At 39.3% G+C, this 19,902-nt stretch overlaps 1 protein-coding gene across 1 annotated transcript in view; it reads left to right on the top strand.

Moving 5' to 3' along the window:
• The first annotated feature begins 2,487 nt into the window (after positions 1 to 2,487).
• sema3ab (sema domain, immunoglobulin domain (Ig), short basic domain, secreted, (semaphorin) 3Ab) overlaps positions 2,488 to 19,902 on the top strand; it is a 42,802-nt gene continuing 25,387 nt past the window's right edge. The window contains exons 1-2 of the mRNA XM_017724884.2: positions 2,488 to 3,075; positions 18,385 to 18,545. Of these exons, the coding sequence (XP_017580373.1) occupies positions 2,961 to 3,075; positions 18,385 to 18,545 (276 nt within the window). The 5' untranslated portion in view covers positions 2,488 to 2,960. The remainder of the gene's footprint in view (positions 3,076 to 18,384; positions 18,546 to 19,902) is intronic.

Raw genomic sequence — 19,902 nt, forward strand, 5'->3', positions numbered from 1 at the left:
GACTCATATGTGACTTACTTTATGAGTCACTCATTTATTTATGCTTATAGACTCCATACCTTTTTACTTTGTAATGAATTCCTCCTTGTCAATGCCTTTCATTACTACTGCTACTAGAGCCTGTGTCTGTAGTGACACATAGATACGCACTGTCGGGTCTGGAGGGGGCTGCTGTTTGTCGATCACTGTGTGATGTTTTCAGTCTCTTGTCTTGTTCTTTGCTCTCATAAATCTGACTATTGAGAGATTGCTCCTGTCAACAACACGTTTACTTAGAACTGTTCCTATGTTGCACCATATTAAAATCCAATTACTCAAGGATTCCTGCCCTGCCCAGGATAGAGGCTAGTAGTGCCAGTTAAATAATCCACTCAGGCACTGCCAAATGGAAATGTTAGGAGGAAAGTGTTGCTGTAGGTCAGGATCAGTGTGCCACTCCACACGGGCTTTGCAGTAATAGGGCAATAATAAGAAAAGACTGGACTGAAAGTTTTGGTATTTGGCGTGACTATATGTCTCTCATGGAGGGGGGGTTGGGGCTGACTGAGTGAGTGGGTTGGGGGAAAGGTTGTGTCAGTGTGACTGTGGGAAAGAGGTTAAGCAGCAGCTATCAGTGTCACTCAAACACAGGTACACTGTTCAAAGAGTATACAATTATTCTTTCTTTCTTTCTATCTATCTTTCTATCTTTCTATCTTTCTTTCTTTCTTTCTCTCTCTCTCTCTCTCTCTCTCTCTCTCTCTCTCTCCTTGCTGTCTTCACCTCTTGTGGTGGGGCAGGCTAAAAATAAGTGTCTGATGTGAGGGTGGAGCTGAGCAGGAGCTTCAGGAGTGTCTTGGTCAGGAAGCCAGACAGGACAGTGAGAGGAAAAGCATGATTTACACAGCAAATGCAGAAAACATATGTTTTATGTGTTTAAAAAACACTACAGTTAGAATAAATACAAATAAACAAATAAATAATACATTGTGACTTTATGAATTTCATATCATGTCAGTTAGTTTAACCGTTTCAAAACCTCTCCATAAGGAAGTCAGATATTTACAATTACCATCCAAGTTAATCAGTCCTTTAGTAAATTAAGTCAGTGTGTTGCTGGTGGAATTTAACAAAGTATTCTATTATTCTATTATTATATTGTGTATCTGAGGACAACACACTTATTGTGAGGATAAATAGGTTTAATGTTTTTTCATGGCTGTCTGAAACTTTCTACAGCATTGTGTATTGTTTTCATGGTATCTGAAGGCTGAATACATCAGGACACACCTTTAATAATGTATTTATTGAGCAGAATTTGAAAATTTATGAACAGTAGTCACTAGAGGGTTTGATGAAGTAAATAATATTGTTTACATATAAGGAGCCATAAACTAAAGTGATGGACATTTGTTCCATGAATATTACTATTATGAAGTGTCATTTCTGAGTAACAGAGTGTACTTGGGTTCTTAAATGTACTTACATTCACTTAATAATCAAAGGTAATTAAGTTATTACAGTTATATTATAATAATTATGTTATTATGTTATATATGAAATTATATTATGTTGATGAACAAATTCTATTAAACAGACCCGTGTGGCTGCAGACATGAAACGTTAGCTGTATAGGTCAGCAGAATGTAGTTCTTAACAGAAATTGTGCTTTTGTACTTTAACTCATAGTTTTCTAACCTAGTTCTCTACCTAACTAGGTCCATTATGTGGGAATTGAGCTTCATATCAGTGTTATAAATAAAACACTATTAAGCGTCCATCTCTTTAGTTTAATGGTCCAAATGTCAATACAATATCATTTACAGTAATCTTGTGATTACTGGAAGAAGGTGCATATAAATATGTAAGTATTGCTTTATATGTTTTATTTATATGTTATCAATGTTTATGCGATAATGTATTATGTGTTAATTCCCTCAAAGGAAGTGTTATAACTTTCAATATCAGTTAAAGTAACATTTTTATTCCAAGTAGTTTTGGACCATTTCAATTGGTCCATTGTCATAAAATAAAAGCAGCCATTTTCAAATGATACAAAATAAGTTAACTGATTCATTTCAAAATGTTTTAAATCAGTTAATGAAAAAAATTAATTTGACAGCAATGATATGTACAAAAGAGATTTTTTTTATAGTTTTTGTTTTACAGACAGAGAAGAAGCTAAGCTCAATGTGTCCCTAGATTTGCTGTGTAACTCATGCTTATGATAAAGTCAAGGAGGACCAGTTATAGTGAGAGAAAGTCAGGAACTATTACCACAACCATTGAAAATCTTTGAGAGAGTGAGCAATAGACAGCATGTGTGTGAGTGTGGGTGAGTGAGTGAGTGTGGGTGGATGGTGGGGGGGGGCTGTTGTGTCAGGCGGAAAAAAGAAAACTATACCTACAGGATCCTCTCCTCCAAGCCCAGCCCCCCTCCCTCCCTCCCTCTCTATCTCTCCCTCCCTCGCTCGCCCGGGCTCTCTCAGTTGTCTCCACTCTCTCTTCAGTTGTGCGCGGTGTGGACTTGTGTGTGCTGAGCTCTTGCGGGGCAGAGTGTGTGAGGGAGAGAGAGAGTGGTAGAGTTCAGTTTAGTCTCAGTGCGCTTTCAGCAGGGCTGCTACTTTAGACAGTTGCAGAAAAGAGAAGGGAAAGAACAGAAGGGGGGCTGAGTAGATAAACAGCCTCAAGGCTCGGAAAGAACACACATATACACACACAGACACAAACACATTCATAGAAGAGAAAGCAAGTGTGCTGAGGCACTGGCGTTCGTTGATGGTCAGTTTCGGTGCCTGAGTGTTCTGAGCACTCCACCAAGAGGGATGTGATCACCATGTGCTTTATACACTGACTGACCGCACATCCACACATTCACACCTGCTCCACCCTCAGGTGCTGCCGTTCTGATCTGGACTGCTGATATTAGCTGTGTTCTCTGAAGCCCTGGGGACTGGACTGCACAGTGCCAGCGGGTCATCATGGACTACTTGTGGGGGTTCATGGTGCTGCTGTTTGGGATCAGTGCGCCCATGAGAGGAGTGGACGCACAGCAGGCCAAAAACAACGTACCTAGGCTCAAGCTTTCCTATAAAGGTAAGTACTTCTATTGACTGCTGATGGGCTTTAAGTAGAGTAGTATTGTGTACACAAATAGTTAATGCTTTAATTAGACTCAAGTAGGCTTGTATTATCATGTATAATACAATACAAAATATATTTTCAGTCATATGTTTTTTGCACTATGTAAAACTGCTTTCTACATTATGTGAATGTTGATGAGGAACAGGCCAATAGAAATGGTCCAAAATGACTTGACATATAATCTGAGTACGTTTAAGTTAAATCACCCTTCTCCTGTAAAGTTGCCATTCTGAAAATGCAAAGTTAGAGACAGAAAGACTTATGTATGCATGACTGTAATTACCATTTGCTTCTAATAATTTGCTTCAAACATAATAATAATAATAATTATTATTATTATTATTATTAATGTTGTTATTGTTGTTGTTGTTAAAATATTTTGCACTTCAGCAAAGTGATTTAAAAGGCATGTTTTATCAAAGCAGATGTGTGTGCTTGATTTTAGTTGTTGCTCCCTGTTTCCATTCTCTGAGCTCAGCAGGCAGAACGTTCGCTTTCTATTATCTCATTAAAGTGGGATTCACTCTGAGTAGCACATGCTGTGAAATAGCCTGTACTGGTGCTGAATTGCCATTTTTGTCTCAGATTAAACAAGTATTCACCTTTAGATAAGCATAATCTTACTAAGCCACATTTTTTTCCTGTTTCCCACACTGTAAATGGGTGGTGAGGAGAAGAGAGGGGAAAGAACATTATTTGGGATTGGAGTGTTTTTATCTGGGTCTAATGACAATTTATGCAATATATATAACAGCACATGAACATATAAAGATTTACTGTGCTGTGAAAGCTGTATTAGTAGGTATGTAAGTACGAAAGTGCTCAGAGTGTGATGGATGAATAGAACTGGAGACAGATGGGAATACTTTAACTGCTCTCTGGTTGTATTAACATGTATAATTCATCCCTTATTGTGAAAAAATATCTGTGTATTTCACTATATTTATGTAGTTATCTTGCTTTTGTCTGTACTTCTGTAACATGAATGACTAATAGTCTCTGTCAACAACATCTTGTCATAATCAGTCATAATTTTCCATTTCATTACACAAAATATGTCTATGATATACCACAACATGTGCTTGCTTTCTGCTGTTTCACCACATCATGAGCTGCTTTTTTGTCTTGGCCATACGTCTCAAAAGCCTGTCATTGTAGCGTTGCAGTCTGGTCTCTTTAGAAGGACTTCTTCTTCTATGGTTATGTGTAGGGCTGAATATTGAAATCACTCACCAAATTACTTCAACACTACCAAGAAAAATTGAATACCAAATTTCAGTCATGAGTCGTAGAATCTGTGAGCCAATAGGCATGCATATTCTCAGATCTAGACTGGCTAAATTATGGTGTTTTTATTATCCATGTTTCTTCATTAGTCTGCAGTCAATTGTGGTCATTTAATATACCCACTCCCAGCACCTCACACACTGTTTTAAGCCACACTTTCAGTTTGCGATTTAAAATAATTCAGGAATCAGTTTTGAAGTCAAGTTTATTATATCAAAAAATTATAAATGACATCCAGCCTTAAGACATTATCAGTGATGTGGAAAATGGATTTTATGGTGTGGTTTGTGGGCTCTCTTTCTTCCTCACACTTTTTCTCTGTTAACCAGAAGAAAATGAACTGTCAGGAGAGAGAGAGAGAGAGGTTGACAGTAAGGTCAGACGCTGAACTAAAAGTGAACCATCTTTCTCTGGGCTAGTTTTCTAATTCCACTGACAGCTCCTCATTAGCTAGCCGGAGGAAACAGAGCTCCTCATGAACCTGAGTGTCTGACAGCCACTGCAATATCAGTGCTATGTCTCACAGATCTGTGTGTACGTGTATGAGATTGAGGGATTTGAGTGACTTTTCCTGCAACAAATACTGACACCTACAGGCACCTGTACAGCATGTATGCCCAGCTTGGGAATACAGTGTGTGTGTGTGTGTGTGTGTGTGTGTGTGTGTGTGTGTGTGTGTGTGTGTGTGTGTGTGTGTGTGTGTGTGTCTACAGTAGAGATGGATTTGATAAACAAAGGTGTCGCATATCTGTGGGGAGTGTGTTTGTGAATGGATGAATGGATGGAGGAGCGTGAAGAAAGAGGACTCTGTGGAATGTGCATTAGAATGCTGAGATTACAGTGAACAACTTACTCATGTCTGAAACGGTTAGGTGATCTCCATTAAACCTGGAGGCCACCATTCAGTTATTTAATTTCTAGTCAAAAACGGTCAGTAAGGGTTAATTTTTCAGAAACAGAAAATATATCGTTGCTGTTGGAACAAAACCTCATATGTCAAAAATGCTAACTTTACAGGAGAAGGAAAATCGTTCTTAACTTTGTAATGGAAGTTACTAGAGCAAGATTTTTTCAAAGTAATTTTTCTCCAGTTATTTTCAGAGATTTATCGTACAGGTTTAACATAAGGCACAGGATAACTGGACTTTAACAATTATGCAATAGAAGTAAAGCATTAGTATGAAAGTAACAATAAGTTTGACTCATTGTTATTTAAATTTTTTTTCCACATCTCCAAAGTTCATGATCCAAGTAATTCCAAACACATTTAGTGACCTTGAGTCCATGGGTGGTCAGTCCATTGTGAACACCAGCAGCTTCTTTGTTTGTGTAGATTTTCTTTTCTTTTTTTGTCTACCTGCTTTTCCCCAATATCGGCTTGACAGCTACACAGCCCTTCAGTCTCATAGTGTTGTTGTCTTCTCACAGTGGAACGATGGACAGAAACACCTGTGGATTTTTTCAGATCTGAGGCAAAAGTTGAGCTTGATTTTTTTTCCACTCTTGCAAAGATGAAAACATTTTGGCTGCTTATTTGATGGTAACAGCATTGGTGGTCTATCAGGTCTTGCACCTTTGTAAGAAGTCTGATTTTCTCTGCATCCTTTAATATATTGTGAGGTTTTGAAAACTTATCATTGACTTTACCCTTGTTTATGGAAGTAGATTGGCTAATATCTATTGTACTTTAAGGCTGTTTTGACTGGACATTAAGTCCCAATCCAATTTCTTATTTATATACCACCCCTAATTCTTTGGTGATATTAAACTGAATTCAGGTATTCTCCAGCTTCTTGTGTGAATTTTCTCTGTTCCACCTTAAATGGAGCAGCAGTTACATTCTGGCACTTTAGGTATCAATACTGCTGGACTATTCAAGGTGGAACAGGAAATTTAGCTAGCTACCGAGACATTAGCATACTACTAGCGATTTGTAGGTTTCTTTGGTCACTTTTTGTCAGTTTTTCTTTTTTTCTCATAACACTTGTTGGAGTGTGCCTCTGAAAAACTTCCATTTGGAGGGCCATGTAGCCCTAACACTTCGCCCTACCCCTCTATCTCAACATAAATTGTGACACAAATGCGCAAAATGGAAGGCTAAGGGCATAGTGATAGGGGCAAGGGGAGAAATGGGATTGGGCTTTTTGCACAGTACTGTACAAAGAAACAGTGATGAGTGAATTTACTTGATTCAGATGTGTACATCACTTCCTTATGGATAGAATGTGCAACATCAGTTTTGTGTTCCTGTTTACTTTTGTCGGTATCTGTGTTAATGTAATATATTATGTTGATGTAGAAATTATGTACTTTTTTAGTGAATGTATTTTTGATATGTATTTTTGTACTGCATGCGTTCACGTTTCCTCCCACGCTGCCCTGTTGGATACACTGCTAAGACGCCCACCAGCATCATCTCCCCAACACAAACTCACAAACACACATACACATACATACATGCACACACTTGTGAATGCAGGTCAGTAAAGTCTAGCTGAGACAGGCTTTACACAGTGCTCACAGTGCTCACACTGCTCCAGCTTAGCTTGTACATGACTAAGTGCACGTATTTATATAATAAATGAAGGGCTGTTTACAGTGGTACTGAAAATGAAACAATATCACAGGACTATCACAGGACTATCATATGCTAAAAAAATGTTTTCTCTGTATCTCTGAAGGGTAGTGTAATTCAGAAAACACATACCACACACATACAGACTGCTCCCAAGGCTTTAGTTCTATCAGCACAGGGGGGAACCTGTCCTGTGGGGGAGTTCTGGGTGTGTGAAGGGAATGCTACCCATGAGGAAGTCCTGAAGGATAAAGAAAGAGAGAGCAAAAGAGAGAAAGAGCAAGAGAGATGAGACTGCAAAATGAGAGAGAGAGACAGAGCACAACAAAATAGTGAGAGAGAGAGAGAGAGAGAGAGAGAGAGAGAGAGAGAGATAGCAAAAGGGAGAGAGGTAGGGGTCCAAAAAGAGAGAAAGATAGAGAGCAGAAAATTTAGAGAGTGAAAGCAAAAGAGAAAGAGTACAGAGAGAGAGAGAGAGAGAGAGAGAGAAGGTTGGGAGGGTATTAGGGTGGGCCGTTCTACACCCCCTTTGAACCCAGGGGTCCCAGGGCAGGATAACATTAACACCCTTACATACACATCTACCAATATGGCTTGACTGTGTCAACTCATACATTGTGCATGTGTGTATGTGTGTGTGAGTGCACAGGGGGCTGTGTGGTTGGTGAGGGGTATGAGAGAGTCAGAAAAAGAGTGTGACATATAACGTTACAGAAAATAAAATGATTCTTTTGCATTAGCACAGGATAGATGAGACTTGCATAATCTCCTGAAAGAATGAGGAAGTTTTAATTTGCTTTCATTACACTTCTAATCCAAAAATACGCCAAGAATCTAAAAAGAGTTCTTCAGTTACAGCCTGAGAATGTGAACTCTTAATGTCCTCTTCACCCTTTTATAGCCTGTGTGCTCAACATGAACACGCACAAACACACAGCTCCTGTATGAAATGTAAATTATTAATGTGTGTTATGAAAATCAACATAGGATGTAGTGTTGCTGTTGTGAGAAAACATTATAGCTAACTTTATAGGAGTTAGGAGAACATTTTTTTTATGTCTTTAATGTTTGATATCTTTGGCCTGTTTCTTTTGGTCTGTTTATCATAAAACGTTCACACAGTACAGGGGGCTGCTAACATTTCAATTAGTTTTAAAAAATAGAAAGAACAAATATTAGGCTTGATATAACAGTGAACACATACACTCACCAGCCACTTTATTAGGTACACCTGTTCAGTTGCTTGTTAACACAACTAGCTAATCAGCCAATCACATGGCTGCAACTCAATGCATTTAGGCATGTAGAGGTGGTCAAGACAACTTGCTGAAGTGCAGACCGAGCATCAGAATGGGGAAGAAAGGTGATTTAAGTGACTTTGAACGTGGCGTGGTTGCCAGATGAGCTGGTCGGAGTATTTCAGAAACTGCTGATCTACTGGGATTTTCACGCACAACCATCTCTAGGGTTTACAGAGAACGGTCCGAAAAAGAGAGAATATCCAGTGAGCGGCAGTTGTGTGGATGAAAATGCCTTGTTGATGTGAGAGGTCAGAGGAGAATGGGCAGACTGGTTCGAGATGATAGAAAGGCAACAGTAACTCAAATAACCACTTCTTACAACCAAGAAATGCAGAATACCAAAATTGGACAATAGAAGAATTAAGGCAGTTCTGAAGGCAAAAGGGGGTCCAACCTTTTACTAGCAAGTTGTACCTTATAAAGTGGCCGGTGAGAGTATTTTCAGCATATAATATTTTTGTATTTGCTGAAAGAATACACACAGAGATTCTCACAGTATAACTCTTTGTTTAAAAGGCCCATCTCTTATATTTTTCTTGCTTGTGAAATTTTGCCCCAAGATCTGTGTATAAAGTTTTGTAGCTTTATCAATGCTTACGTTATTTTAGTCCTTAAGTGGTGGTGATGCCCAAAAGTATCCAGGCACTCCTTCTAAGTAGGGAACTCAGCTACTTTAATGTGCACCACCTGCTGACACAGGTATTCGATTGTGCACACACAGCTTGTATAATCTCCATAGGAAAGTATTGTCAACAGAGTGGGACGCTCTGGAGCAGCTGCACATGAGCCTCAGGTCACCGTGCCCAATAGCAAGCATCAACTAGAGGGGTATAAAGCCCCCCCCCAGTATTAGGGTATGAAGCAGTGGACCTGTGGTGGAGCTCCATCCAAGACTGACCTCACAAATGCTCTTGTGGCTCTGAATGCAATCAAATCCTCAATGTCAAATCAGCAGTGTTCTACCATCTAGTGAAAGCCTTCTGAAGAAGCTTTACACTAGAGAGACAAACTCCCTTTAAAATATCCTTGATTTCAGAAGAAGCATAGGATGAGTAGGTGTCTGCAAACTTTGACACACAGTGCATTTAATGGTGACATACCTTCTGTGCTGAAATGTTTAATGCTATGAGCATGTGCACCAATTGCTATGGCTGCTTCCATACTGAATAATCATTAATGCAATGGCACAGCTTCTAAATCCGAGCAAGTGAAAGCACACGTGAGACCAGTTTCCTCATTGAGACTTGCTAAGGCCTGTAGAGGGCCACTGCATTACAAGCTCTGTGGAAATAGCTGGAAGTGTTTGGAAGGAGACAGGAAGCACAAAGCAACCCAGGTGCATTTGTTAGATTTTCTTGTTAGGGACACAGTGAATAGACAACAATAAGGATGTTTTTTTCTGCACCCACCACTTCCCCTTGCGCACACGCACACACATTTGGGCCTGCAGTGCAGGGAGGGCAGGATGTATGTAGGGTAGAGGAGTTTATTTTTATCAGTCTCAGATGGGAATACTCCTCTGCCTCCATCTGCCCTCTCTCCTTCTCTTTCTCTGATGTTTTTCATAACAATAGCAGAGAGAGAAAGAGAGAGAGAGATTTCTCCCTAGTCTTTATGTGTCTTAGTGTGCCAAGCTATTTAGAAAGACTGATGAAAGAGCAGATGAATTCTAACGCAGTGTTATAGGTGTACGTCACCAGAGCTGGGTAGCAAGGTCACCAACAGCTTTTCTAAAGGAAAATCAAAACTTTGCAACTAAGGAAAAGAATTGAGTAAGACTAAATCTGAACTGTCATAGGGGACATTTTTCAGACACTTTTTCTCCCGTAGGCTTATTGCAGTGGGTTGCTCAGCCACCCTGGAGCCTCCTTCTGCTCTTCTCTCCTCCGAGAACAGAAAAAGTACCCTCACTCATTCAGCTCACAAACTGCCACAAACTCACAAACGCTGCCATGCTGAGACAGTTGTGGAAAGTCTCTGTCATAGCACAACAGGCGACTGAACATGTCATTAGCCTAGTTTTCTTGTTTCGCTTAAAAGCCATTTTTGCGTTCCAGATTTCCAGAGTAAGACTTTTAACGGATTTTGTACATGCACTCTTTGGGTTCAATTTGAGCACTTCTGTTACTGTCACTATTATAACTTAATACAAATGCCAGATTCTTTTTTTAAAGGCTTTCATTATCCATTGTTTTCATCTGCAGTGAAGCTGTAATCTAAAACAAGACATATCAATTTAAAGGTGGTGTTGTCGATTTTAAAGGACTCTGTGTGTGTGTGTGTGTGTGTGTGTGTGTGTGTGTGTGTGTGTGTGTGTGTATTCATAAAAGACTATTTTATTTCAACAAAGTGCAGTTTTCCATCATACTGTCTATCTCACTCTCTCTCACTTTCTCTCTCTCTCTCTCTCTCTCTCTCTCTCTCTATATTTATATATATACATATATATATATATATATATATATATATATATATATATATATATATATCCAACCTATCAGATCACGAGGTGTCTCTGCTTGTCTGTCAGTAACAGATAGGCCTAGCTTAGCTTTAGCATCATACAGCTAGCTACAAACCTGAGTTTTGAAGATCTGCGACAGCCAGTTTTTTAAGAAATAATGGCAACAAAAATAACACATTTCATTAAAAACTGTGCAGCTGTCATAGCAAAATTGCTAATGTTATTGTTGGATATATAGCTAGGTTAGCTTGACTTTCTGAAGCAAAGTAGACTCTGCACTCTGAGTGATTCAGTTCAACAAGGTTGATCTTAGCTTGCTAGTTTCCTTCTGTGTTAGCTAATGTTGGCTAGCTAATCAGTTGTGCTATGTCATTATCACAAGCTTTCTCTCATCTTTTAATTTTTTTTGGGGGGTAGGGGCTTTTGGGTGAATCACTTAAGGAGGACTGCAATTTTTTGGCTGTTGAGTTTTAAAATGGCTTAATTTAAATAATGTCCACTTTTTTGACTTCACAACAGTAATTATCCTCTTGTACCATATATGCGAGAGGTAGAGGTAGAGGTAGAGGTAGAGGTAGCTGTTTTAGTGTACATGACTGCATTTTTGCTTCAGGTATGTTACCTGTATTTGTTGTCATGATGGCACCAGGATGCCGTGACAGGCCTTCACAATGTCATAGACTGACACAACAACTTTATCTCACCTCTAATTACTTGCACCATTGTTGACTTATCAGTGTTCAGAAATCTGTGGACAGGAGATGTGTCTGGTGTACCTGAGTATGTTGGAAACGCTGGATCAGCTTCATCCTAATGTATCATGACGACGAATGAGCTTTAGTTTGGGTTTGGTGAGCTTAACAGAATTAAACCAACAATGACACACATGCACACACACATACAAACACAAAGGAGGATTATACAGTCATGTTATGGTATATTGCCTTGCTTGTTTCGGTTGATGACACACCGTGTATTATTGCGAGAGCTTGGCAACGGGGGATCTTAACAGCATACATGAACAAAAATAAACACTGAGATTTGCCGTCGGATGTTGCTATGGGGGCATGCTGAAGAGTTTATAAAGCGAGAAGACAAACACACACTTGGAATGCATGTTTACATAGACAACACTTTTAATCCCCCTCCCATGTCCCCTCCCATCAAAACAATGCACGCCCCTAGCGACAATGCCCAGCATCAAGTTCATTTAGAGTCTGCTAGCATTACTAAGGATTGTCATGACTTCAGTTTTTAGTGAAGTGATTATCTGTTTGTTAAGTGCATTCATTTATTTCATTATTTAGATATAAGTGATACAAATTATGGCATAATGCTAATGTTGCTTGAGAAAAGATTAAATTACTCAACTGCCCTATACTATTATTTCAATAGAGCACATGGAATGCGGTCCTTTTAATAGATAAAACAGCAATTTCACAAACACTGAATACCCTGGCTGTAGGTTAGTTTATTTCAGCTAAAACATATAAGCGCCAACCAAGGCATAAAGTATTGCTGTCCTCCCAGCAAAGTGTTCATTCTGCTTGGCATGTCATGCTTTGATGCTTTTCATCTAATTACACCATCCAGGTAGTCTCTATATACATTTGGTATTTGGCCAGAGCAAGCAACAAACTCCCATGTCTCTTTTGTGCTAGCACACCTGGTGTTGCTCACTAGACAATTCAACTGGTTGAAATCCTGCTTGAAGTTACACGCCTACAAACACTTGGCAAGAGTTTCTTCAGTGTCAAGTTTTTTCTGTGCAATAAGCTCCCACATTTTTATTGAACGTCACTACCTGACGAAGTATTGTCTCTACAGTCAATGGCGAATTGGAATAAGAAGGTGCAATTAAGAATAAGTGTCTAATTAATAATGTTACATGCATGTGAGTTTGATGCACTTGATTAGCGTTTACTAGCATGAATTTGTTTTCAGTATTTAGTGTGTCATTTTTCTTTACAGCTTCCTTTGGTTTTGGGAGACTTGCTTTCAGTTTTTCAAAGAAATCTGCAGGGATATTTTTCTATATCTCAAGTTCAGTTTTAGTTGGTTGCCATTTCTTGCTTCTCACGATCCAAGTAATTCAGTGATGCTGAGGTTCTAAGAACACCAGCAGATTTTTTGTTTGATTTGCAGATTTTCTTCTTTTTATTTATTTCATTTTCTCGGTAGCAACTTCTTGACAACCTACATATCCTTTCAAACCCACCACGTTGAGTGGTCTTCTCACAGTGGAAGGATGGACAGAAACACCTGTGGATGTTTCAGATCTGAGTCATGAGTGGAGCTTGATTTTCTCCTCTCTCTCAAAGATTAAAGCTTTAAATACTGTTTATCTGATGGAGATAGTTTAGTTGGCGACCCGGTCTTGCACATAGTTAGGAGTTCCATTTTTTCTATATCTTTGAATAATGTTTTGAACTTTTTTTTTTCAACTTATTTTCCCTTCACTTCCCCCTTTCTAATGCAAATTGGACTTATATCAAATCTTCGCATAAATATCACCGGAAAAATAAATAACTTGTTCTGAACAATTTGTTTTGATTGGAAATTATGTAAATAAAGGGTGGTCTCTAGCTTTTGCACAGTAATGTATGTGCACGGAAAGATACACATACAGACACATGCCTGTCAATCTGTGAAACACTCAGGGTATGTATACACACAACTGTAACAGCTTAAGTCAGTGTGTGTTTATGTGTGTGTGCATCAGAGTAGATACTAGTTCTAGTGGAACTCTACAGCACAAGTGCATTATGTAAGCAAACACTTGAAAATACAATGAGACTCCAGCAACACTTCATACATCTATTGGTTGAGACATTACACACACACATGCACATGCCTCTCTCACACTCTTGTCTCCTTATATAAGGAGAGGCAGGGTGATTTGAAACCATGGAAGAAGGGAGATGGAGGGATTATCAGTGTGGGTAGGGGGTCATTTATAGGCTAGAACTAGCAACTCAGCTCAGGCGCAGCTCAGAGAAACCATATGCTATTGATTTCCTCGCAGTCAGTTCCACCTTCTATACCTTCAATACTGTGCAAAAGTCAGACACCCTTCATTTATAAAGTTTTCAGTCAAAAGGGTCATTCAGTGCAGCATATTAATTTTTCAGGAGATATTTCCAAGGAACTTAGATATAAGATAATCCACTTGCATAATGAAGGGGGAAGTCAAGTTGAGTTTCCAAAACTCTGACAGGATGTGTAACTGTCAAGAAGCCATTGCTGACCAAAGACAGTTGACAAAAAAAAGAAAACTGGAAACTAAAGGAATTGATTTTCTAAAGGAAAATTAAAATATTGGTGTTATCAGAAGAGTGGAGTGGCCACGCCAGAGTCCAGACCTCAATATCATTGAATGTATGGGTTACTTGGATCATGAGAAGCAGAAAATACAACCAACTTCTAAGACTGAACTTTGCAAGGGTGAAAAAATATCCCTGCTGATTTCTCTGAAAGCATTTTGTTGTTATATGTAGTTATTGAGGCTTCTGCATAATTTCTCTATTAAATGTATTCTCTTTGCTTTTTCCCCTGATGTTGACAAAAGAATATTGTGTACTTAATAGCGGAATTGACTGTAAACTAATAAAAGGTTAATAGGGGGCCTAAAAATAGTGAGTTAGAACATAGATTCTTGTTATTTTCATTTTTACGCCTTTTTTACAGTATATATATGTTAAATATTATGTACAGAGGTGGGCTTCCTCATTCATGCTGTCAGAGGTGTTCTTGTACAGTGTAATTTCAGTGTGTGTGTGTGTGTGTGTGTGTGTGTGTGTGTGTGTGTGTGTGTGTGTGTGTGTGTGTGCTTGCTGCTTGTGCACACTGGAGTGATGCTGAGATAAATTCCTTGTATGCAGAGTGAGTTAGAGTGTGAGTTAGAGTGTCACTCTGGAGCTGGAAAGAATTCTGTGTTTTCACTCAATATAATAAATACATACCGTACAGTTTTCACAGCAAGTGAATCTTCTGTCTCTCTTTCCTTAACTCCCTCTTCCTGTCTTTCTGTCTGTCTCTCATTTTTCTATCCCTCTCCCTTTTCATAGTCTTTCACTGTCTTTGTCGTTCACTGTCTCTGTCTTTATCTCTCCCTCTCTTTATCTTTCTCTTGCTTACTTTCTTACTCTTTTTCTCTCCATTTTTTCACTTCCTCTCTTTTTGACTTGCACTTGCTCTCTCTCCACCACTCTCTTTATCTCTTATCTTACTCTGTCTCTCTCCATCTCCCTCACTGTCTTTTCCCCTCTCTCTCTCATTCACTCACTCTTTCTGTACACCTCTCTCCTTAACCCCCTCTCTCATCGTACCTCTCCTCTAATGTCTTTGTCTCATTTTCTACTACTTCTTTGAGCTCTGTTTGTATATGACTGTGGTTATCTGACCACCTTTAACCCATCTTTTTCTCTCTTCACTCCTTTGCCCCACTTTCTCCACCCCCCCCACCCCACCCCCCCACCCCCAATTCTTTAAAGCTATCATATGAGTTGTGTCTTGGGGAGGGGGAGTATATCTCCTGAAAAATTCATGGTGGATTCCATCAGTCACTAAATAAATAAATAAATGAATGAATAAGAAGAAATAAATAATAATTTAAAAAATCCAGAGTCAAATGTAATCCGATGGCTGAAAGAAGTGACTTTGGCTTTGGCCACTGAGTCGAGAGAGTCCAGCTGCTGCCTCTATGTGATAAACCCAGCTGAAGTGTGAATGAGGCGGGGGGGTGTATGAGAGGGAGCTGTGGTATGTTAAGAGCTGGTTTCCATTCACAGCCCAGTTGAGCTTTAACATGTTTCTCTCTCTCTCTCTCTCTCTCTCTCTCTCTCTCTCTCTCTCTCTCTCACACACACACACAGACACACACACACACACACATAGATGGACACACAGGCTGTAATAACAGGTTGAGGTGTCCAATGCGTTTTGCTTGGTATTAATGTTGCTCTGGGGTGCAGTTTTAAAAGCCGCTAGTGTGGGCTCAGGGGAAAATCTCATTTTCCTTCAGGTCACAGGCTGTAATTAGAGTCCTCACTCTCTCGCCCTTGCCACCTCTACTGCTCGAGCTCTTTCAGCCCAGCCTGTCTCGGGCTTGGTCTTAGCCTTTATCTTTTAACTCTCTGGCTTCCTCTACAGAATACAAATACTCTCCTATGTTCACTGATGTGTTAAGGATTATATGTAACTAATATCTGAAATGGAACATGTTAAGCTTTTCTTCTATGCAACCCAATATGACAGGGAACTTTTTCTATTCCCAGTGGCTCAGAATGTATAATAACGTATCTGATTCCAAAACCCTCAACCAGTCATGGCAGATAGAGAGAACTGGGTGCTGTTATCTGGACAGCAGGAGTTCAGGTATAGGGGTGGATGTGTTGCTTGCCTGGCCTCTGTTTTCTCGCACTGCTCAAGGTGTTGTTCGTGTGTGAGTATGTGTGGGTTTGTGTCTCAGCGTGTTGTGTTGAAGGTCATACCTGGAAGAATCAAGAAGTACTGATGGTGGAATATCAACAGAAATACAAAAGCCATTAAAAGAAACACCAGTAGTTTAGTTCAACATCACATCATCAAAACATCTATTAAAATGTATCAGAAAGTGGGTCGCATGGCTAAAAACAGGAGCAGCAACCTTTTTGAAATCTTACTTTATCTGTACTCTTGTCTCCTCTTGTAGATAACAGCAGGGCAGGAGTGAGGGTTGTTTTCAAAACAGTTACATGATGCAGAGCAGCTACACACACAGTATTATGTCCATGCAAAACAACTTTTTCTAAAATATTCCTAATTTGGGTTAAAGATGGTGAGATAACCACAAAGATAGATAAAAGAAGTAGTAGAAAATGAGACAGAGATTGGACAAAAGGTACATGCAAAACAACATTTTCTAAAATATTTTTAATTTCTTACTCTTATTTATTACTTTGCTGCACCGAGACAACCAAGTGACTAGCTAGTGATTTCCATGTGACATAATAATCATAGTCAATAAGCTACAAACTATTGCTAGATAAATGAAGACCAGTCAGCATTTCTCACAGCCCACCTGCTTGGATATGCCCTCATCCTCCTTAAGTAACTTTTTTATTGTTGTCTCTTATTGTCACCTTCACATGACTCATGTGTGAATATTGCATCCACCAATTGCAGCCACTCTGGCATTGAATGGCAGTATGCCATACTAAACCTGGCTGATAGAGCAATGTAATCTGATGTTGATGTTGACTGACAGGTAATCAAGCGATGATGCATTAGAACAACTTGCTAAAAAGTAGATGCAGACAATGTTTAGTTCACTTTTTTGTTAGAACACTGTTGGTTTTGTATTGAATTATTGTTGAATATGTATCATTACAGGGCAATATCCATTGTCTCTAAATCCACCGAAACAGCTATGGATTCATGCAAGCAGGAGCTTGTAAATACATGTATTTGTGGCCACACCTTTCAAAACAAGTGGTGAAAATGCTTATAAACACAGAAGTTGAGCTATTCATTATATGATGTTTGATTTTTATTAAATATTGCATTGAAATTTTAAAGGTAACATGCATGTGAACATGAAAGTATGTTAGGGAAGTAGACAGTATGTGCATGTTTCTGGGGGAGGTAAGAGATGCTAATTAAGCTTAGGTATAGCCCAGGCCTACATCATGCATGTATGTGATCAAGAACCATATTTGCTGACTAGTCTACGGAAGCGGATATTGTGATTTAGGCAAACCATTTAAACTGTGTTAATTTGAGCTTCCATTGCTCGTTAGTTATTTTAACCTCAAGCTCCAGTGCAAAACTAGAGAAACCAAACATGTTTTGGCTGATTGACTATATTTAGGGTAAGAGGAAAGTGATCAACTTGATAAAAGGGTTCTGCTCTAACATAACTTTTGTTCCTGGATGCAAAGACATAGTACTGCTGTTATTCTAGTTATTTTTATACATGGATATTACTGTCGTTTAATGTTCCATACCGTGGTAGTAAAGCATATTCTAGAGTTTTTTAAAGGTCAGATCAGGCTTGGCAGACATGTTGGCCTGGCCATGGCTCTAACCTAACCTGGCACCTCTACCCCACAGGCCACACAGCTCTGCTCGACATTCTGCTCCATGAAGCATGAATGACGGCAAGAGCCCCAAAGACAAGCAAACATCCCTCTGCCTGTATGTGTATGCAAGAGAGAGAGACAGAGAGTGAGAGAACCCAGCCAGTGATCTCAGCTTTATTACGGCCAAAACCGCACTCGCGCGTCACACACTCAGTGGTAGAGAAAGCGGACTAGCCACCCTGCAGAACTGCACTATGAATGAGCCAAAGCCCCAATCCGTCCTGTCTCCTACTGCCCTGTAACAGCCTACTCAGCTCAACACTCAGGGCTCACTGTACGTGAGGTTGGAAAATGTCTCTCAGCCGTTCTACAGATATGAACACAAATCTTTATAACTTAATCACATGATAGAGTGAGTGGAGCAAGATCAGCAGGATTTGGTTAAACTGTTTTCTTAGAGCTGTTAGCCACTGCAAATATGTATGGCTTGTCATTATCTCCTGCTATTCTGCTGTAAAGTGGTGTCTTTTTTGGAACTGCTATGTGAACGACAGTCTCTTCTCTTTCCCACAGAAATGCTGGAATCAAACAACTTGCTTACTTTCAACGGACTGGCCAACAGCTCTGCCTATCACACTTTTCTGCTTGATGAGGAGAAGGGCCGGCTCTTTGTAGGAGCGAAGGACCATGTCCTGGCCTTCAACCTTATCGACATCAACATGGACCAACAGCTGGTAAGAACAATGGGGATCAGATCCATCTTCGACGTTTGAGTGTTGCACCACTAAAATAATACTTATCACATCCATGTTGTTATATCTACTGATGGTCTATATAAGAGAGACTGTGTTGCAAATTGCATTGTTGTAGAATTACTTTTGGGCTGAAAACTGAAGCAACATTGTTGATTTGTTGTTTTCTGCATATTAAATGAGATGAACTTTTTTTCAAATGAAATCACATCAGTAGTGAAATAGTTTTTGGACACTACACTCTCTAAATGAACAGCGATTACAAACCACTCTCATGGAAGGAAACCTTGTAATGAGATCATGCGGCCAGTATTGATCTGCTGCTGCTCAAACTGTTTGAACATGTCTGCACTAACCAGAACCGGACAGCAAAGGGCAACAAACAGTATTTTATTTGATATTAGCATTCTAATTATTTATAACTATCTTTGATAGTTACAACATTAGTTACATTTCTTAGTATATTTTACATAATCAATTACTATACATTTACATTGTGTTTAATCTGTACTTATATTGTTTTTCTATTATTTATTTTTTTCTATTATGCCGAAAGATCCTTTAGATTTTAGCCATTTTCTGTGCATCCAACAATAACCTTCTCTCAGACTCAATTCATAATAAAAGTGAGAAATAATGACAAATTATACCATACTTTTGTTATAGTGCAATTTGGCAATAAATACAAGGCTTACTGACAATAAATGTGACAGTTAACAAACATGCAACATCTCGCCCACTATGCGCTGCAGTAGCAGACAGTGCTGTAGTTGCTGAAGCCGTCTCGCTCAGTTAAGTGGGATACGCTCTGTGAACAGATACAGTGGATGGCAGGGCTGATTGGAAAATTACAGAGTAGTGATAGCATCTAGCTGTGGTTTATGTCGTGTACAAAGGCCTTTGATAAAGGGTAGTGAGTGGAATCTAAGGTACACACACACACACATACACACACTCCCAGCACCAGGGGAATCTGTTTCCAGTGGAAAGTGTGTATGAATATTTCAGCTTAAAGCTGTCATGCTGATCAGACGTGCGCTGGGCTGAGAGCCGTCCTCTGCTCACCTGGATAAATAATGAAAAATAAACGCAACAAAGTGCAGACAAATTGCATTGCAGCTTTCCCCAAAGAACTGAACTTGAGCGCGCTCTGCGGTGCATACAAGCCATTTTCATAGAGACACAGCTGCAGATAAAGGAGATTTTAATGAAGGAATCGTTTTATTGCTATGACCTTGTGTTAATGTGAAGTTGCATTGCTAGCAATTGTAAAATTAATCATTAGGCCGTATTAAAGTACTGAAAAAGCAATGCACTGAGGTAACCTGTTACAAACGTT

Source organism: Pygocentrus nattereri, chromosome 7 (assembly GCF_015220715.1).
Source record: "Pygocentrus nattereri isolate fPygNat1 chromosome 7, fPygNat1.pri, whole genome shotgun sequence".
Lineage (NCBI taxonomy): Eukaryota > Metazoa > Chordata > Actinopteri > Characiformes > Serrasalmidae > Pygocentrus > Pygocentrus nattereri.